The following is a 19,906-nucleotide window of genomic DNA, read 5'->3' on the forward strand; positions in this document are numbered from 1 at the left end:
GAGCACTCCACTGTCTTCAATGGAGCGCTCAGCATTCCAATGTTCTAATAGAGGAAAGAAAATCTCCCAGGTGGATAGAGAATAAATTGTGACAATATCCCTTAGCCCGTAACTTACTGCAGCTGAAGGTAGCCAGTAGAAACCACAAGAGGAACACGTTTACTACAAAATCATCTGGGTCAGCATTGTTGGACTCCCGGAACTGTTGGGGAACTCCGTGCCAGCAAAGTCAGTAGCAACAGCTGGACAGTGCAGTGAAACTTTAGTAGGTTACAATGCTTAGCCCTTGCCTTGAGATAAAGGGCAGCAATCAACACTGCAGCAGGATTCTCACAGGTCTGTGTTTAAGTAGCTCTTCGAAATGTTGGAATGAGTTGCGGACCACTCAGATGAAGCAAGGTTTTGATATTTCTAGCGAGGTACAGGCTCCCAGATTGCCCTACAGTCCTGGTGGTTTTGTGACACCACACAAGGGGGTATCCGTAGAGGGAAATCTTTTATTTTGCAGCCACACAGTCCTTGGGGGAGATGTGTTCGATGGTCTGTCCTAACTGTTTCTGGAGGCAGCTCCCATTATCCGTCTTACACAAAAGTTGCGTTATGCACATGTAACCATAATGACAGGTATCCCAAAGGGATTAAAACTGTTTCACATTTGTGTACATTCCAAGGTTCGTGGTTGTGGTCTCACTATGATTGACATTCATTAAACAAAGTCGCAAATGGCACTATTACCAGAGTGCAATAAATACATTTTCTCTGGATGAGCGGGGCATGTGGGGGTAATTGGGCCTTCCGACATTGCCACATGACTATAGAATGGCAGCCACTGGCAGGACATAGTGGAAGAGGTCAAGGAAGGATAACCCATGGGATGCAGAGACTAATTGTAGGGTCTCTTACATTCAAGGGTACACTGGAAAATGGAGAGACAGGACAGTTGATTAGCTCAGCTGGGAACTGTTTGACACTGGACTAAACGTGAATGAATGAATGAATGAACCACATGACTTGTAAAGTGCACAGCTACTCATAGAGTATCCCAGCCCTAAAACATGTGACTAGAAGAGGACAGAAAAGAAATTACTGATTGAAAAGATGCGTTTTTAATAATTTATGAAAGGCCGTCTCATTCAGTGGCCTCTTGAGTTACACAGGAAGAAACTTCCTGATTTTGGCCACACAGACCGAGGAGAACGCACCACCATGCGTTGATTTTTTGCAAGCGAGAGACCAAAATCAAATGAGCATTGCTGGATCACAGGTTCCTATTTCACTGTTATTTCTCAATTATTTTGTTCAGATAGCAAGGGCCAGAGCTTTGAAGAGAATTGTGTGCAAGCAATGATGCTTTAAACACGATCCTCTTGTGGACAGGTAGGCAATGTAATTGGATATGGTATTGTGAAGTTGGAAGTCTCTTCGGAAGATTAAACACCAGCAGACGAGCTGCCATGTTCTGGATTACCTGAGGCTGTTGGGTCAAGGATATAGATAGACACAGGTATAAAACATTAGCGCAGTGCAATCTAGATAAAATAGTGGCTCTGACTACCATTTTGGGAGCATCCTGTGGCAGATGGGGTAAGAATTGTTTGAGTGCCCTTAAAATCCAAAAACTGTTTTTATCTACTGACAGAATCTGGGCCTTAAAAGAGAGTTTGTCATCAAAAAATACTCCCACATTACTGGCCCCTTGTGCAGGCAGTGGAGGAGTTGGGCTTTTAGTAGGCCAAGATCCGAATCAACCACGACTGGGATTAAGCCCGAAGAGAAGAATTTTGATCTTGTCTGGATTGCATTGCAGGTGGTTGTCCCTAAGCCAGCAGAGAACTGCCGTCACTCACGCTAAAAAAGATTCCTTTGCAGTGTCTCTAGCACCCTCATAGGAGAACATTAGTTGGTTATCATCCACATAAGAGTTGATGTTGACGCAGAATGATTCCACCAAAGCGGTGAGAGGGGACACATAGATATTGAACAGTATAGGACTCAGTGTGGATCCCTGGGGTACCATGCATTTGAGTGGTTTGGCCTCGGAAAATATACTTTTGTCCACACTGGTGTTCTCTGGCTGTTAGAAAAGAAGTAAGCCATTTCATGGCCTTTTCCCCAAGTACGATATTAGTCAAATGGTGCAGCTGAATGTCGGGAGAGGCTGTATCAATAGCCGCCGATAGGTCTAATAAAATGAGAGCGGAGATGTGGCCCTAATTTAAAGACAGCTTCAAGGACTCGGTAATTTCCAGCAAGGCGGTTTCAGTTCTGTGGCATGCATGAAAGCCATCTTGGGACGGGTGAGTAGATGGTTAGATTCTACAAACTTCGATAGTTACCCATTTACAATAGACTCCAGACTCTTGTCGGCTGCAGGGAGGAGAGAAATGGATCTGAAATTGGACAGAGTCTTACAATCGGCCGTAGACTTTTTTAGCAAGGGGCCAACACTATCATTTTTCCAAATAGCAGGTACCGTTCCTGTTTGTAAGTAAGAATTAATCACCTTTGCATACACTGGAACAGTAGCATCCAAAATTTACCTCAAGATGAGGAGAACATGGATCTAAGGGAGAGTCGGATTTGGAAGACAGAACGAGCACTTTCACTTCTTCCTCACTCACAGGAGTAAAAGAGAGCAGCATGTTGACCGGAATGGGGACAGGAGGCAAAGAGGCAAGAGAGGCTGGAAGAATGAGACACCCGTATATGAGTCTGAATGTTAACAATTTTATTTTCAACGAAATCACTAAATTTCTGACCTAACGTGGGGTTTATTTCTGGTAGGGAGGCTCGAGCTCAAGGGTCCAGAAAACGGGACACAATTAAAAAAAATTCCTTTGGACTATTGCTAGCTTCTGTAATTTTCAGAGTATAAAACTTGCACCAAACTAATTTAATATGATAGTGGTAATTCCCCAGGGCCTGTTCATATATTACTTTATCTGCATTGTCATAATGAGTTCTCCAAATTCTTTCGAGCCATTTACAGCTTTTTCTTTCTGCACTTAGTTCTGAGGAGAACCAAGGTGCTGTAGGGGGAGTCGCTGTTTTACTTTAGTATAAACTCTATCAGGGGCTATAGTATCTGCCGCCTCAAGGTGCCATTGATTAACTATGATGGCATCCTTGTTAGCATTATCTGACAGTTCAGGTGTAGAGAGTACCAGAATCTCCAGTAATTTTGGGATCAGTACCTTGTTCTATGGTCTTGCCATTGAGACACCGGTATTATAATTGTCGCCTCAAGTCCTAAGGGAAGACCAAACAAACCTTGATAGATAGTGCCCAGACCAGGTTACCTCCAACGGGGTCTCCATAGCAATGAGCGTGTTAGACAAAATCATGGAGAACAAAATGCAATATGCCCAGGGTCCTCTTATGACAGGGTTGGGGATGGAGGTACATGAAAGATTAGGACTGAGTTGGAGATCCAGATGAGAACAATATGTGACATTGAAGCTCCACAGTGCAGATGTAGCAGTTCTTTGATATTCTTTGCCCTGACCATTTGGATGTTGGTGGTCCCTGGCTCCTGGACGATGTTGGTCCACCGACACGTCAATTGGAAGACTGACTAGTCATCTCAGTCTTGTGCAGGGTATCCTGAGATCTGGTTGGCTCATCTCAGGAGACTGAGTTCAGATCTTCATGCAGTAAGGCACACTCACCGTTTCTCCTCGAGTCAGGACTTCGGTCATGCTAGGAGTGAGAGTAGAAACTGAGAAATTAATGAAATATAAACTTACATTTTTATTTTATTGCTCAAAAATATTCTCCTTCCTTCATGCACACAGAGTGAAAATGGGGATCACATCTGTGTATTCCAACACTTTCTACACCATTTACACCTGGACTATCCAAGGTTAAGTTAAATATATCGAAAAAAATGTGTAAATGCATTTCAAAACGTGTGTGGCTACCCACAGAATTACTAAGCCACGAATTGCAGGAGTACGTCTTTAGTACTACAAGAAAAATATACACACATGCCTTGCAAATTCTTTGTGAAAGGGGCCAGTGGTTCTGCCTTAATGTCGCCTGTAAATTGGGTATACAGAAATGGGAACGTTTTCAAGTCACATTTACATAGAGGAAAAGTTTGTTATTCTGACACATGGTACTAATTTTGCTGCTTTAAAAGATTACAATTTTTGACAGTTCTACGAAGTCCAACTCTGCCTGCCTCTCACCATCATTCAGTGCTCCCGTCTTCTCAATTATCATGGCAGGGTGGATGGCTTGGGTGGCTTTGGTGGCTTTGGAAGTGTTGATCTTTGTGAAAGGATGTTCATCATTATTACCTTTTACATTGTTCTTTCCAAAGGCCAGTGTGTATTTTGATTTCTATTCTCAAGCCAGTGGCCTGAGGCATCCTCTAAGCAGATAGGGTGAAAATGCAGTAGGGATGTTATCATATGTGCTTCCTTCGGTTTTCAAAAGGCCAACAAATAACACTGAAAGAGCTCTCAGTACATGTTCCTGTAATAATGGCATCTCTGATCTAACTCCCCTTTTCAGGGCTTGATTGATAGTGCAGCTGTCTATAAGAACTACTGTTTTCAATATTCATGGCATGCAGTTCGGGTTACACCCCTTAAGTTGTTGGCTTATTTAGATCAGTCTCTTTCAGCCATTGGCTTGAGGCATTGTCAATCAGATCTTAGATTAGTCCCAAGGAGTGTTTCTGTCTCACTGTCCATTTGGAGTGCCATTCCTCCTCCCATGGAGTACTTGCATTGCAAAGCATGAGAGACTATTTTACATCTAAAGTGCACACCCAACAATCATACTTTTTGTCCCATATCATTTTTTTATCTCATACATGCATTGTTTACAGACAATAATCCATGTTCTTTTGTATTTCAATAGGCATTTTTGAATGCTTTTGTCAACACAACCACTACCATCAAGGCAAAATCCACTGCCAATACCACCAGCAATAAAAACAGTACAACCCAAGACCACCATCAATACCACAGCATCACCAATTCCACCACCACCACCACTGCATATAGCCAAATAGCATGCCAACAATACCACTACTACAGACTCAGTTCCATTATTACCATCTATTTCAATACCACCAGTACCACAAACAATGTATCAAACACAACCACCAGTTTCACAAATAACACTAACAATAGTATCAATGCCACTATCACCAATATCATTATCAGATACCAATACCACCACCGATATAGCCACCACCATCAATACTGCTGTCACAAACAATACCACCTCTATTCCCACTAATGCCACCTCCCTCACTGATGCCACCACCCCAGTAACAATACCATCAAGATCACACAAATACCATCCTGCCACCAACAATACCACAACAGCACCATGCCACCACCACCAATGCCACACTACCAATATCTCACCAACAACACCACTATCACCACGACTAACAACACTACCATCACTATCACTACAATAGGCAAAGCCAATGGGTATAATTTCAAAGTGCTATCACATGTAGATATCATTTACGCATGGCTCTCTCTTCTATACTTAGCACTTCCATTTGATCCTCCCAATCAGTTCCCTGAAATTTATGTATGAAATTGCTGCCTCAATCGTATCTGGGTTTCCTCCTAAGATGCAGATAAGCAGCAGCATACTATTGAGACCACAAAAGGCCTGTTGGCCAAAAGCGATTAAAACAAATAAAATAAAACATAGCAGTGCAAATCAGATACATTTTTTATTTAACCAAAGATTCATAGATACTCAAGCTCAAAGAGTTTCATTTATAAATGATCCCTCTCAGCCAATATATTTCAAACTGATGTGCTTATTTTTTTCTGGCCTAGGTGCTCCTTTGTGGCAGCTATGGGATACCTCACTCTGTGCCAGATCAGCAGAGTCTACATATTCAATTATGGGATTCTCTCCACAGATTTTTCTGGGTGAGTATATATTGAGGAGATCTGATCAGCACTTCATTATTTTCAGTATTTCATTAATATAGTGACAACACGTTGTTATGTGGGTAATATGTTACATCAGTGCACTTTTCAGAGAAATTGGGCATTAGTGCATAACACGTCACCCTCTTCGTGGAGAACATGGATGAGGAATAGGAGGCGATCAAATTTAGTCATGAAAGGTGCCAGAGGAAGTCTAACCTGGAACCTTGCACATTCAGGATTTATATTGAGAGATGTTTTCAATAGTTTGGTAAAAGTAAACATGCCTCAACAACTGTTGTTGGATATACACTGCACCCGCCTTGCATATAGATGTGTAAATTCTTCAAAGATCACAAATAAAATGTTTTGTGGAAGTTTCACAGAGCTCCCTGTGCCCCATAGTTGCTTATTTTACTCATGCACTTGGCTTGGATTGTGTGGTTATTCAGTACCAGCAGAACCGTGGCCTCATAGAAATGAGCCTCTGAGAAATGAGGTGAACAGGGTTGAGTTTAGAACATTACAGATCAATACCTCCCGATATCAAATAGCAGATATTATGAGTGCTACAGTCAGTTTCTGTAATCCTCCGTAGGACTTCAGAAATATCATTAGTGCAAACCCACATATAACACCACATATATGTGCATGCCATTTATATGTTACGATTCTTGGATGTGCTTAAAAGAGCATTTTGTTGATCATTCAGTGAAACCAGCTATCGTTTTTCCATGCCTAAATTTACCATACTCTAAAGGTTTCAGGTGATATTTCCTGAGTGGGTAAAAAAATATAGAGGTCACAAGAAAAAAGTGTTATTATAGCATGGAGGATAACACTCACTCCAAAAATCTACTGGTTTACTTCTCATGCTGACAGAAATTAGTAATTAAGTATATGTACAGTATAATTCATGCTGCTTCCATAATCATAATAAGGCACACATATTTCTACAAAAAAAGAAAAACAAACTATTTCATATTCGATTCATAGCATAGTGTATGTTTTGGCTAAGTTACAAAAACTAGACAAAAAAAGCAGATGTAATTATCCACAACATTACAAAAGAATACAATAATGTCACAATCTTTTGGAACAAGTTTTAAAAAATCGTGGCCATAAACTTACATATTTCACATATCTAGTCTATATAGAGAGCGGATGTTTATGTGTTTCTTGCTGATTCTTTAATGCAGTACAGCATTTCAGTAAAGTAGACAACAGCAGACAAACATAATTTAGCATATGCCAGCAAACCAAATAGGCCATACTGTGGAGCATGGTAAAAGGCGTTGTCTTGATTAGCAGTTTCCAGAAAAAAAGATTATATTCTCAGACCAATATCACAAAAGCAACATATGTATCTATTCAAATGTATGAAAATTAACCCAGTTACCTACAGATTCAGGATGTTTAAAATTATATCTTACAGGACCAGTGCCTTCTAACATGTTTTACTTGATGTATATATATATTTTTATTTTTCATATTAGAATCCTCATTATTTTCAACACACTGTATAAGACCAAATAACTAAGGCCTGATGCATCTATTTTTATCCATTGTGAAATTCATGTCACTAATATATTCAGTAATATTACAACTCACATGGAAACCTTTGAATTCTTACAAATAAAATGTTGAAATGTAGGCTCCTGCTTACCTGTCACAGAGTGTCTGGAATGTTCTACTACTTCTGAGGCACTGTTAAGTGAGGTGATACCTGATGAAACTTCTTTTATTGTATATGCATTGTTGCATTGTAGATGCAACTTTGTAGCTGGTATTTCGTGCCTTAGACACACCTTTTTGGTAATTTCGAATACAGATTTGATTGTTTCCTAGACAAAAATGGTAATTCTTCATCACCACATGTTTCTAGCCTTTTAAAATATCACAGGGAATTCACACTCTGCTGAATTGTGTATGCCACATAATTGCCAAAAGATGTGGTCACTGATGGCTCGTTAAGCCTTTCACCTTCCTAGTTTGATGTAGTGATTACTAATGAGTTTGATTGGAGGAATGTTTGTTATGATATATGCTGTGGATGGTGGATTTTACGGTATGCCCTACAGCAGGTTATTATAATTAAGGTAATAACTATTGATTTCTACATATATATCCCTCTACTAGAACAGCGGTTGCCGCTATGTTCCAAAACCTAGATGATGCATGGAAAGCAACGCACCCGCCTGCACATAAAAATATCACAATCCTATTTCCTTAGTAGGAATGAGACCGCCACTCCAGTTGCTACCTCTACGTGTTTATTTAGGCTGAAGTTGCATATCAACGCTTTTTGGCTGCTCACGGCAACCTTCGTTACGATATAACCGGCATGTTGATTTGTGTATTAAATACTCTGTACATTACAAAAGGACACAGAGAACAATGCACAGAGTGGTTTGTCATGTTATAACATGATATGATCGACGTTTGTGTACAATACACAAAGTTAATGCGATATGCAGCGCATTAATAAAATTATATTAGACAAGAACGGACAAGAAATACAATAAAAGTAAATTTCAATTCAATAATTCATTGATTTAGGAAATCACTTTATCTATGTCTCAAATATAATCTTTAATTGCATGGTGGGATTGTATCTTTTGTGACTAGCACAATACAGCTAAATCCGTGTAATCAATTTCTTACATGTACAGGTTAACCGTGCACATATTGATAAATACTGTATGTTAATACAAGTTGATTCTGCAGAGTGATCCATCCAGAAATTGATTAAGAATTCATAGCACAAATTTCTCTTTTGCAAAAATAAACAAACACTAGAATTCCCACACAGAGATCCAGCTTATCCGAATCATCACTGCTCATCATCGTCCAAATTCTTTAATAGTCAATGCAACTACCGCTTTGACCCATTCCATTAAATAACTGGGAGCACCCAATTCAATCTCTTCATTCGGCCCCAGTGGTCTATACTTAGGAATTACTAATGCGAGAATGTTATTTAAAATAAACAAATACACAAGACCATTCATAATGCTACTGAAGATTACTTTCCTCCTTAAGCATCGCTCTTTTAAACTTTTAAGAAACGTTCTCTGCGTCAAACAGGTTAGAAAACCATTCACACATATGTTGTACAAATGGCAACTGTTGCCTAGCCAGGTTAATTACAGTATTTACCCTAAAAAAAGGTTATTACATTTTACAAAGCCCTCAGTGGGTGTGAGTCCTTTTGCCTTCCCTTTGCTTTTGATGTCCCTTCTGACTGAATGATTCCTTCGTCCAATTATAGGGAAACACCTCTCTGGAACTCTCATACTTCAGTAGTTTTTGATACAAATGCAACATATTTTATTTCAGTGAGTAATGAGCACTGTTTTATGGAATGAGTATCAGGATAATGATTTCTGCATGATTATTACTGTTCCCGAACTAGCGGCAGATATATCTATCAGGTGCAAGTCATTTTTCACAGTCTTTGAATCCTAGTGATGCCACCCTCAGCCTCAATTACCTTTGAATACGTTTATGTGCATTTTACTACTCTTTGATGACAATTCTGAATATGTTAATTGTAACCTGCACAATTGTTGATGATATGTATTCGAAGATTGCCTTGCTTTGCATATTTTAAGCGAGTCAAGGCCAGGTAAAATGCTTCAGAGCAAAATTTCAACTGAATAACCATTTACTGTTGAAGATGAGACAAAGGTAGGAGTATTCACCAAAAAAAGAAAAATCACAGAGAAAAATGGGGATTGGATGAAGGAAACAGTAGGTAATAGAAATATTGAAGTCATGGATATCTACCGTACAGGACCAAACTTTTTTATTTTTTATTGGAAATAAATATGCATCCGCCGAAGGCCCAGCATATAATAATGTCAATCTAGACAACACAATTTCTACATTTCCTGAGTAGCTAGGGTGTGATCCACCAGTAAGATTTTGATATACACAAGCAATTAGAGAAGCTGAGACTATTGGATATTTGAATTTTGATAAACGTTTTATGGATCTCTCTTTTCTAACAGTTGATCACCAGACCTTTAGAGATAGTCAGGGTGGAGCAAGTTTTGAGTGCCAGCTCTGCTACCACGCCCTTGGAGCAAACGTTCACAGTGATATACATTTCTGCCCTTGTTGTTTGTATTTGCATTGAGTGATTTGTTAGTGTGTGTAATGCCTGGCAGCCAGGCAGCTCCAAGGTGCCAAGAATCAAACAATATAAAATATATAAGATGATATAAAGAGCATTGCAATAACAGCAAGCCAAACAGGCGATGTAAGTAAAACCAATAAAAGAGCTGTAGCAAGTGTGGTGGCTGCAGACCTATTACTGATTATATATGACACAAGAGATGTTGTGTCAGATCCTATTACGGTATGCAAGGCAGATTAATATGACCTGGATCCATCAAGTCTTGTTGGCACAGCTGGGTGATTCCATTTGTTTGAATCTTTCAGCTCAATTTTTCATAACCAAATGTATTCATTATTTTCAGGAACAGCATGCAGTGCAAAGATTATATCAGCTTCATGTCAGTCATTACCAAACAATTACAGATATTATAGCTCATAAGTAGTGACTAGGAAATCTGTACAGTCAACTTGCAGGTCGAGAATAATAAGTATATCAAGAATTGGCTCTTTAAAGTGGTCATTTTGTTGTCCCCATATCCAACAGGATTTTCCTGGAGAGCCTCTTGCTCGATAAATTACCTCCTCTACCTGAGAGCAGTGATCCCTAACCAAATTTGCTAATGGTGGGGCCATGGTAAATCTTGTTTGGTCAGGAGGAAATCTCATCCCTTCTGTGATTATACGCTTTATATGGTGGTCCATGATTCCGTCCAGACTGCCCTCCACTTCCCATCAATATAGTTTGATTATTGGGCAATCCCAAACCATATGGAAGAAATCCCCTGTTTTGGAACAGCATCACCCTCAGGTTGGGGTGGCAAGCCTACCTATCTCCTTCAGAATAAAGTACACTCAGTACAGATATTTAGATTCGATCATTCAGAGGAGGCTTCAAGTGTTATCTTTGTTGCTAGAGGAGTACTCTCCGAAAGAACTGCTTGGTCTGCATGGTATTGTTTATGGACATGCCTTACCTAAATATATTTGTAGACTTGTGAACCTTAAATTCTTCTAATATGTCATCGAAACTCTTTATGTGCCCCTCCCTCATGTTCCCTAGTTTTGAGATCCCAGTGAGGTCCCATGTCCTGGAGGCCTGTAGGCATCTCGGAGTGTGTTTACCTTCAAGTCACCCGAGTCCCACTACATTCAAGGCATTCAAGTCTAAGCTGAACTCAGTCTTCATAAATTCACAGTATAATAGTAATTCTTCCTACTATTCTTTTACACCGGTCAAATTGTGAACAGAATGTTGTGTAATGTACCTGTGGCTGTTCTTAAATGATATCCTCTGTTGTTCTCCCATTTATCATAGTCACATGAATCTTTACCACACACTGTCTTTTGCATCCCTGATTTCTTTTACACACTGCACCTAGAAACACGTCATGTCTGGTGTTAGTTGTATATAACAAATAAGTAAATACTAACATCAAGTGCCTTGCCATAGAGGCCACAATTACAAAGTAGAGTGCTGGGCCTATTTAAAAATCCATTACGTTGGGCCCTTCACAGTAGATATCAAAGATATACATATATCACATGGGTCTATTGTATTACATCAATACGTTAAGCAGTCAGTCACACTTAAGCTAATAGTGTCGTTTGAGTTTTACTTCAAAGGTTTTAAAAGGTTCAGAAACAATTCTAAAAGATTATTAACTGTAAGAGGCTTAGTATCCACAACTATCAGTTATTTACTATCACTGTTTACCATCACATCAATGTACATTTAATATAAAAACGTGGTCAAGCATGTAATATACAGCGTGAAGGATACCCAAACCCGTAGCAATATAGCAATTCAATTAAAATTACGTACACACATTGCCAGTTTGAAAATCACAATTGAAAAGAACAGTCAGTCTATCTGGAACAGTGCTAGAGAATGTGTAACATAGTTCATTTGGGTTCCCTGTTAATGATAACGTTAGGTAGTATTCTTGAAGATTTACTATCAGAAGTTCAGAAACTGTCTTGTCATGATGGTGATTGGCCTTGTCTTTGGAGATGGGGTCTAGCTTTGCAAAAAATAAGAAATTGATATAAGTTCTTGATCACCCATGGAACAGACATAAATTGATGAATAGTTATGTTATGTTATGTTATAGAAGTTTATAATGCGCACAGCTACTCGAAAGAGTGTCCCGGCGCGAGCCCAAGAGAGGAAAAGCAAGGGAAAAAGCTCAGCAAGAAAGAATAGAAAGTGAATTGAAGAGTAAAACTTTGAGTCTCTTTCTAAATTGTTTGGCATCCTGCGTAAATCAAATGGGAGTGTGTTCCAGGGTGCCGCCGCCGTAAAGGCCAGGGAACTGTCACCTGTCCTTTTATGGTGGAATCTGGGGGTGCACACCCTCAGTGTGATGGGAGAGCGTAGTTGCCTGGCGCATAGAACTGAAAGCGCTTCCTAAGGTACACTGGACCAAGCCCATAAGGAGCAGAATGTGCTATTACCAGGGCCTTGAATTTAACCCATACTTTCACAGGTAGCCAATGCAGGTTATGCAGGTGCTGCCTGATGCTGGTTCTTTTGGGGAGGTTGAAAAGAATTCTAGCAGCAGCGTTTTGGACAACCTGCAATTTATCTAGTAGGTAACTGGGCAAACTGGCGTACAGTGCATTTGCATAATCAATACGAGAGGTGACGAGTGCTCTGGTGACCGTTTCTTTAGCCGCTAAGGGGAGTAGAGGCCGTTTTTTTTTTTTGTGATTTCAGTATGCCAAAACACAATCCTGACAGTTTATTAATCAGAGTACCGAAATTTTTTCGTCAAACCAAATCCCTAGGTTCTTGACCGGATGACTTCAGGGGGTAGGCTTGGGAGACTCATCCGGCCAGAAAGCATGTCAGTACTGGGGTAGAAATCCGCAGAAGAATAAAATCTCGGTTTTATCCTTGTTGCATTTGAGCTGGGCAGCGGTGAGCCAATCAAACAGTGCTGTAAGACATGTTTTGACATGGTAAGAGGTCGACTCTTTTTTCCAGGTAAAAAGATGCTGAGTACGCGATGACTTTAGTGCCCAAGTCTTCAGCTATCTAGATGAGGGGTGACATATAGACGTTGAACAGCAGAGGGCTCAAGACTGACCCCTGGGGATCCTTGGACAGAGGTTTTTGGGTGGTTGATGCAAAGGGGGGATCCAGACTTGCTTGCTGAGTTCTACCCTCCTGGAAAGAGTTCAGCCACTTCCTAGGAGAACCTGTGATACCAAGCTCCTGAAGGCGGGTCAGGAGCAGGGTGTGAGGCACAGTATTAAAAGCAGCCGACAGGTCCAAAAGGACCAGAGCTGCCCTGCCCCTTGTATCTAATGTTTCATGTATGGCCTCCGAGATGTCCACCAGTGCTGATTCCGTACTGTAGGAGGCTCTGAAATCAGATTGGGCTGGGTGAAGGAGACCATGCTTTTCCACAAACGTGGTCAGTTGTGTATTGACCACTTTCTTGCAGACCATAGCCACAGCAGGGAGCAAAGGGATAGGACGATAGCTGGCAGGGAGATTGGGGTCCATGGACGCCTTTTTGAGGAGGGGGATAATCATTGCTTGCTTCCAGGATGGGGGAACGGTGGCAGATGCTAGAGAAGCATTAATCAACAGATTCATGTGAGGATTGATCACTACTGCTGCACTGGCCAGAAGTTTGGCTGGACAAAAATCATTCGGGGAACCAGATTTAAGAGTATAAAGAGAGGCCAGAGAGTCCGCCAGCGAGATGGATTCAAAGGTGGAACATTTGGCACAGTGACTTATTAGTAAAGAGCTCATGCCATAGTGTTGTTTCAAGTGTTAGGTAACCCTACCATCTGATCTCCCTGGTATTACCAGAACCGAAGTAGAGTTCCACACTGAGACCTAACACTTCCTCAAGAGAGGATTTGGCAGCAGAAAGATTGATCTGTCTTAAGAAAAGGACTGGGTAACACAATGTGCTTACCAATAACACAGTTGGCAATGGAAACTTCCAAAAGCACTTCTAGGACACCTAGATTGCTGATTGGCTATTATCAATAGTGATTTCTTAATTATTCAACACAGGTACCTGCATATCAACAGGTATTTGTAGTAAGAAGGGGAAATCAACCAAAGAACCAAAGAAGAGATCATGAGTGTTGGTTAAGGATAATATTATTAATTGATGGCCCAGTAAATGTGGAGATTTATCAAAGGAACTACAATCTTTTTGGAATATGAGGGAATAACTGTCCATAGATGGGGGTAATGTTCTTACATCAGACAAAATTATTCCACCTGAGAAATTGAGAAATCGTATTTGTGAGCTAGCACATAAGGGCCATGTAGGCAGGACCCTCACTAAGAGTAAACCTAGATCAGGATACTGGTTTCTGTTCATGGAAACCATGATAGAAGTGTTAGTAAAACATTGTCACGCATGTGGTCTAAGTGATAAAACTAAATGCACCAGAAGAGTCCCATTAGATCCTGTGGAAGTTCCAATAAAATCTTGGGATAAATTGGGTCTGGATATAATTGGTCCTTTGCATGTGTCAGGATTACAAGAGAGATTCATACACTTGATTGACTATTTCTCCAAATGGATTACTGTTGAGTTTGTAAACTCTATCGATACCAAAACTCTTATATGTTTTCTGTCAGAAGTACTCACTAGTGAAGGTATTCCTCATATCCTTATTACAGAAAACGGGGTACAACTTGTATCAGAAGAAGTGAAAGAATTCTTACTAGTCTGGCCATCAAGCATGCAACTACACCTTTGTATGGTCCTCATGCCAATGGGTTAGTAGAACGCAGTAACAGGATGATTAAAGAAGCTTTGCAGTTGGCCATGGTTTCAGCAAAATCTATTGTTCAATTGATTAGAGATATGCTATGGTCCTATCACATCACCCCAAACAGTGTAATAGGTTGTTCTCCATTTTGTTTGTTGAGAGTTTGAAAACCTTGTTCCAAACTTATTCCGAATTGGCTTTTTGAGAATAAATCCTTCCACATTGAAAGGCATGAGATCAAGGAAAAAATTATCAAACACCAAAAGAAATACAAAGAAGACTATGATGTCAGATGGGGTGTTAAAGAACAAAAATGGAGGGTAGGACAATGGGTCTGGATAAGAAAACCTAATACAAGTTATAACAAGTATACAAATACTATGGTCCTGAGAAGATAAAAGAAGTTAAGAAAAATGTGGTGGTAATGGATACTGGACGGGTGTGGAGTATGGACAGACTTGTTCCACACCATGCTCAAAGAGAACATATTGAGAGAGCTAAGGAAGAAAAGGACCAAGCTGAGTCGGATGACCTCAGGCAAAGTAAAAGTATTGTGAGTTTCCCCAGATGGCATCAGGATTATGTAATGAAAGGATTACTCGTTTACTGTATACATTTCTCACGTGCCTTCAGTTAATTTTCCAGTTTCAGATTTCATGGAAGCTATAGCATGTTTTCTTTTACATTTAAGTCTGTTCTCTCTTAACCTGTTCCTTTCCCCTCCTCATCCCCCCCCCTTCTGTTTATTTTGAGTTACAAAGGCAGGACTGTGTCTCTTCTCAGTTGAAGCTAGCTCAGCTCCAGTCTCAGTCTTTAGTCTTTCAGTGATGATTTCCTTCCTTGATGAGCAGAAGTGTTGATAATCAGTCAGTCAGTGATAACTTTATTTCAGTCATAAGACCATAAAAGTACACGAAAGTACATCAACAATTACAATAAGACAATAAATAGACATAAAAGATTAAGAAATTTAAAAAAAGAATTAAACTACGAGTTATCATTGAAGAAGAAATAAGTACAAAAAATAATAATTTAAAAGGGTTCGTCTCCTACGCCACATGCTGTGTAGATAACGAGATACTGCGAAGACAATAGGGGGATGGGTATCATAAATTAGAGACCTACAAGCCTGCATGAAATAGCGAAATCCCAAGTTCCTGCAAATGGGAGTCAACCAACATTTTCTGATTACATGATAGGCAGGACAGAAGAACAACACATGTACAACAGTCTCCGTTTTATAATTACATGCAGGACAAATTTCCTGGTTCTGCGTCTGCCACTTAGATGAGAAGGACCTAACCGGTAGGGTACCATGTCTTAACTGAATGTATAATTTTCGGGTGATTGGAGGTTCAATTTGGTCCATAAATTCCTCTAGTTTTGGGTCTGGTTTAACTATGAGGAACTCTGAGGTCAACCTACCCACTGCTATAGAACTCGAAAGTAATAAAGAATTATGTGTACATATCAGGGAAAGAAGTTCTTTCTTTGATAGCCCGGAACAATAAGTTTCCGGGGTTGCCCACATTTCCGGCAGTCCTAAACGAATACTAGCTGCATTGATATGCAGGAGCCAGGGGATCTTTTTGTATTTAAGGGCAGGCCAAATCTCAGCAAATTCTGCTCTATATGAGGCCAGTTCAGGGACTGACCATAACCTCTTCCAGTACAAAATTGGTCTGGCACTTATGATCTCCTCTATTGAGACTAAACCAAGGTCAAACCTAAGGGGGATCAAAGGCGTGCTGGAAGGAAGCCCTACAAGAGTTCTTAAGAAGGACTGCTCAACCTTTGTGAGGGTCCCTATCTGCTTGTGTCCCCAAAGTTCAGCCCCGTAGATTGCAGCTACACTTGCCTGCCGACAATAAATCTCCAAAGCAGGGGTCACTGGTTTGTAGGTTGATTTTTTAAAAACTTTGTTTAAACCCCCTACCAGCTGGGCGAGCTTGAGCGTCGACTTAGCAATCTGCGCATTCCAGCTAAAATTCTCAGTTAAAATGACGCCCAAATAGACAAAGGTTTTAACCCTTTCAAGGGGAATACCAAATAAAACTGGATTTGGACGCACCCGCTTCGGGGGGTTGAAAATCATAAATTTTGTTTTCCCCAAGTTGATTTCCAGTCCCCTTAGCTCGCAAAACTTCACAAAACCATTCAGTATGTTTTGAATGCCCGATGATGTTCTAGACAGTAGCAGAGTATCGTCTGCAAACATCAGAGCGGGCACTCGACCTGTAACCAATTTAAGGGCATCATTGTTTACCACACAATTCAGATGGTCGACAAGACCATTAATATAAAGGCTGAATAGTGTGGGAGCCAACACACACCCTTGGCGAACACCTTTTTGGACGGGAAATCGGTCAGTAAGGTCACCATATTTACCACACCTTACCTGGGCAAAATTATTTTCATGAAGCCTAGATAAGACGGCCAATAGATAAGGTGGAAGACCCAAATCTGCTAGGACTTGCCACAATTTAGCTCGCGGAACTAGATCAAAAGCTGCGCGCAGGTCGACAAACACTAGGTAGAGGCTGCCACCCTCCACCAAGGCTGTTTTCCAGTGCAAGACCTGCAGGCAAAAAATCTGATCTAGAGTGGAGGTACCAGCCCTAAAACCTGCCTGGAGTGTAGACAGAATCCCATTCTCCTCAATCCACCCCAGGACCCTGTCCAGGAGAACCCTCCCCATTAATTTTTGCGAGGTATCAATAAGGCTGATAGGCCTATAATTAGAGGGAGTTAACGGACAGCCCTTTTTAAGAACGGGCACAATTTCTGCCCCTAGCCAGGTGTGGGGTACATCAGCCCCCTGCAAAATACAGTTGAATAGAACAACCAAATAGGGGGCCCATATCTTTGGTTGTGCCCTAAACAGGTCCCCGGGCAGTTTATCTAGGCCAGGATCCTTATTAGGGAGCATTTTTCCTATCGCTGTTTCCACCTCAACCAGGGTAAAAAGTTCAGATGGAGCACAGCGTACAAGAGCTGGTGGAGGTTCAAGGGTACCAACAAACAGGCCGTCATAATTACACGTGCCATATAGATCACCAAAATGATTTTCCCAAATTGAGGAGGCAATATTAGGGGCAGGAGCGTGAGATTGCCCACTAACTCCAGTTGCTACGATAGACCAAAATGATTTAGCATCATTGCAACTAAGCGCAAGACCCAACTCCTCCCACACTGCGGCCTCCCCTTCCTTCTTCGCATCACTGATTGCCTTTTTATACAGTGAGCGATTTACCCTGATGGCTTCTCTGTCGCTGGTTTTTAATACCTGCAACAGAGTGTCAGGCCTCCGGAGGACAAAGAGGCGATAATGGGGGCAACGTTGGGGTCTTTCTGCCGCCCAAGACTGAACCGATGGGCAAAGAACAATTCATGGACAGAACTAAGTTGAAGATTCATCCTGTTTTTCATGTTTCTTTGTTAAAAAAGGCATCAGCAGGCTTACGCAGTGAATTGACACCAAAACCCATTCAGTTAGAATCAGGGATAGAGTATGAAGTGAAAGAAATTCTGGATTCCAAAGTGGTAAAGGGAAAGCTATACTACTTGATAGACTGGAGGGGCTATGGGCGTGAGGAGCGGTCTTGGGAACTAGAATTAGATGTTCATGCTCCTAGATTGGTGAAATCATTTCATCAAAGATTCCCAACCAAATCAGGAATGAGAGGACCTCCTTTGTTGGGGGGTACTGTCAGGCCTCCGGAAGACAAAGAGGCGATAATGGGGGCAACGTTGGGGTCTTTCTGCCGCCCAAGACTGAACCGATGGGCAAAGAACAATTCATGGACAGAATTAAATAGAAAGAGGAACTCCAAGATGGTGGCCGCGCTGGAAGCATAGCGGCAGTCTAGTCTTTCTCCCCACAGGTGTTCCGAGGTTAGGTGAGGCGCGCGCTCCAAGAGGAATGCGCACTTCACTGAGGTAATTCAGAGAGAGAGCAGTTCGAAGTTAGAGTTCCTGAGTAAAAATAGAGAGAGCACCAGAAGAGTTAGTTAGTAGCGTCAGAGCAACTAAATAGTTTTCCAAAGTCAGAACCCTACACGATTCCGAGAGAATTACGGAAGAGAATTCCGAAGTTTCACAGAGACAGAAAAGACGAAGAATTCACTCCTACCTTCGTGAGATTTTCCGAAGCATCTTCGGGGTCCTCGAGCAGATAGTCGGAGGTCTTTGGCGCCATCCTGTGACAGAACAAGAAGACCGAAGCTAAGTACTTTTGAGGGGCATGGGAGTCAGAATGTAAAAGTATATGACAGAAGAGAATGCATAGACGACGTACCTGATTATCCAAGTCATCAGTAAGACGCCCTGAGGAAATAAACAGACGTGTAAATATAGAGAGTAGAAATAAACAATATAATAAATATACTCACCTCAGTTCTCCTGAACTAGGAAACTAGAGAGAAGGAAAAGCAAGAGATATACAAGTTTAGCGCAAGAACAGTATAGAGTAAAGAATGACACTACAAGAAGAATACATGGAAGAAGAGGACAGCTAGAAATGACCACTCTAGAAGTAAGCCCAAAATAATAAATTTCTAGTTAAAATAATATTCAAAAAGAGAAAAAGATAATGAGAAAGAATTAATAGAAGGGTGTTTTGTAGAGAAAAGAGTGGGAAGGAAGCATCCAGAATCGCAGAAAAAGAATGGAAAGAAATTACACTACACAACAAGACAGACATACAGAAGAGGGGCACAGAGCTTGAAACCCAGGGTAGGTGAAAACACGAAGAGAGAGAGAGAGTTTAGAAGCAGAAGGGAGCAAGGAAGTCATTGTGTCGTCTTCTTGTTTAAGGTTCTCACTAACAAGAGCTGACAACAACGCTAAGAAGAAGCGGAGAAGAATAGTGAAGAGCCGGAGTTTCAGGACCAGTCTCTTCTTGGTTTATTATTTTATCCACTTCCCCCTTCCCCCTGCAGGGTAGTGCGGAGTCCAGGTGAATATTACTGGAACTCTGGTTGCCTTGTAGCGGGAGTTGGGAACTAGCATCTCTGTTCCTGTGCAAGCACTTCAGGCCAACGTTTTCTTGACCCTGACACAGAGCCTTTTTGGCCATACGACAAGTCGTGTTAAACCACCGAGCTGTTGCAGTCCGAGACTGA

General features: G+C 41.0%; 1 protein-coding gene across 2 annotated transcripts in view; it reads left to right on the forward strand.

Annotated features, from left to right (window-relative positions):
* The window catches only part of MBOAT1 (membrane bound glycerophospholipid O-acyltransferase 1), a 414,235-nt gene that overhangs the window by 215,625 nt on the left and 178,704 nt on the right, over window positions 1–19,906 (forward strand). For both annotated transcript variants that reach the window (XM_085607052.1, XM_085607053.1), the window contains one exon: window positions 5,817–5,912. In XM_085607052.1, coding sequence (XP_085463178.1) covers window positions 5,817–5,912 — 96 coding nt within the window. The remainder of the gene's footprint in view (window positions 1–5,816; window positions 5,913–19,906) is intronic.

Source organism: Triturus cristatus, chromosome 5_2, assembly GCF_964204655.1.
Source record: "Triturus cristatus chromosome 5_2, aTriCri1.1, whole genome shotgun sequence".
Classification (NCBI taxonomy): Eukaryota; Metazoa; Chordata; class Amphibia; order Caudata; family Salamandridae; genus Triturus; species Triturus cristatus.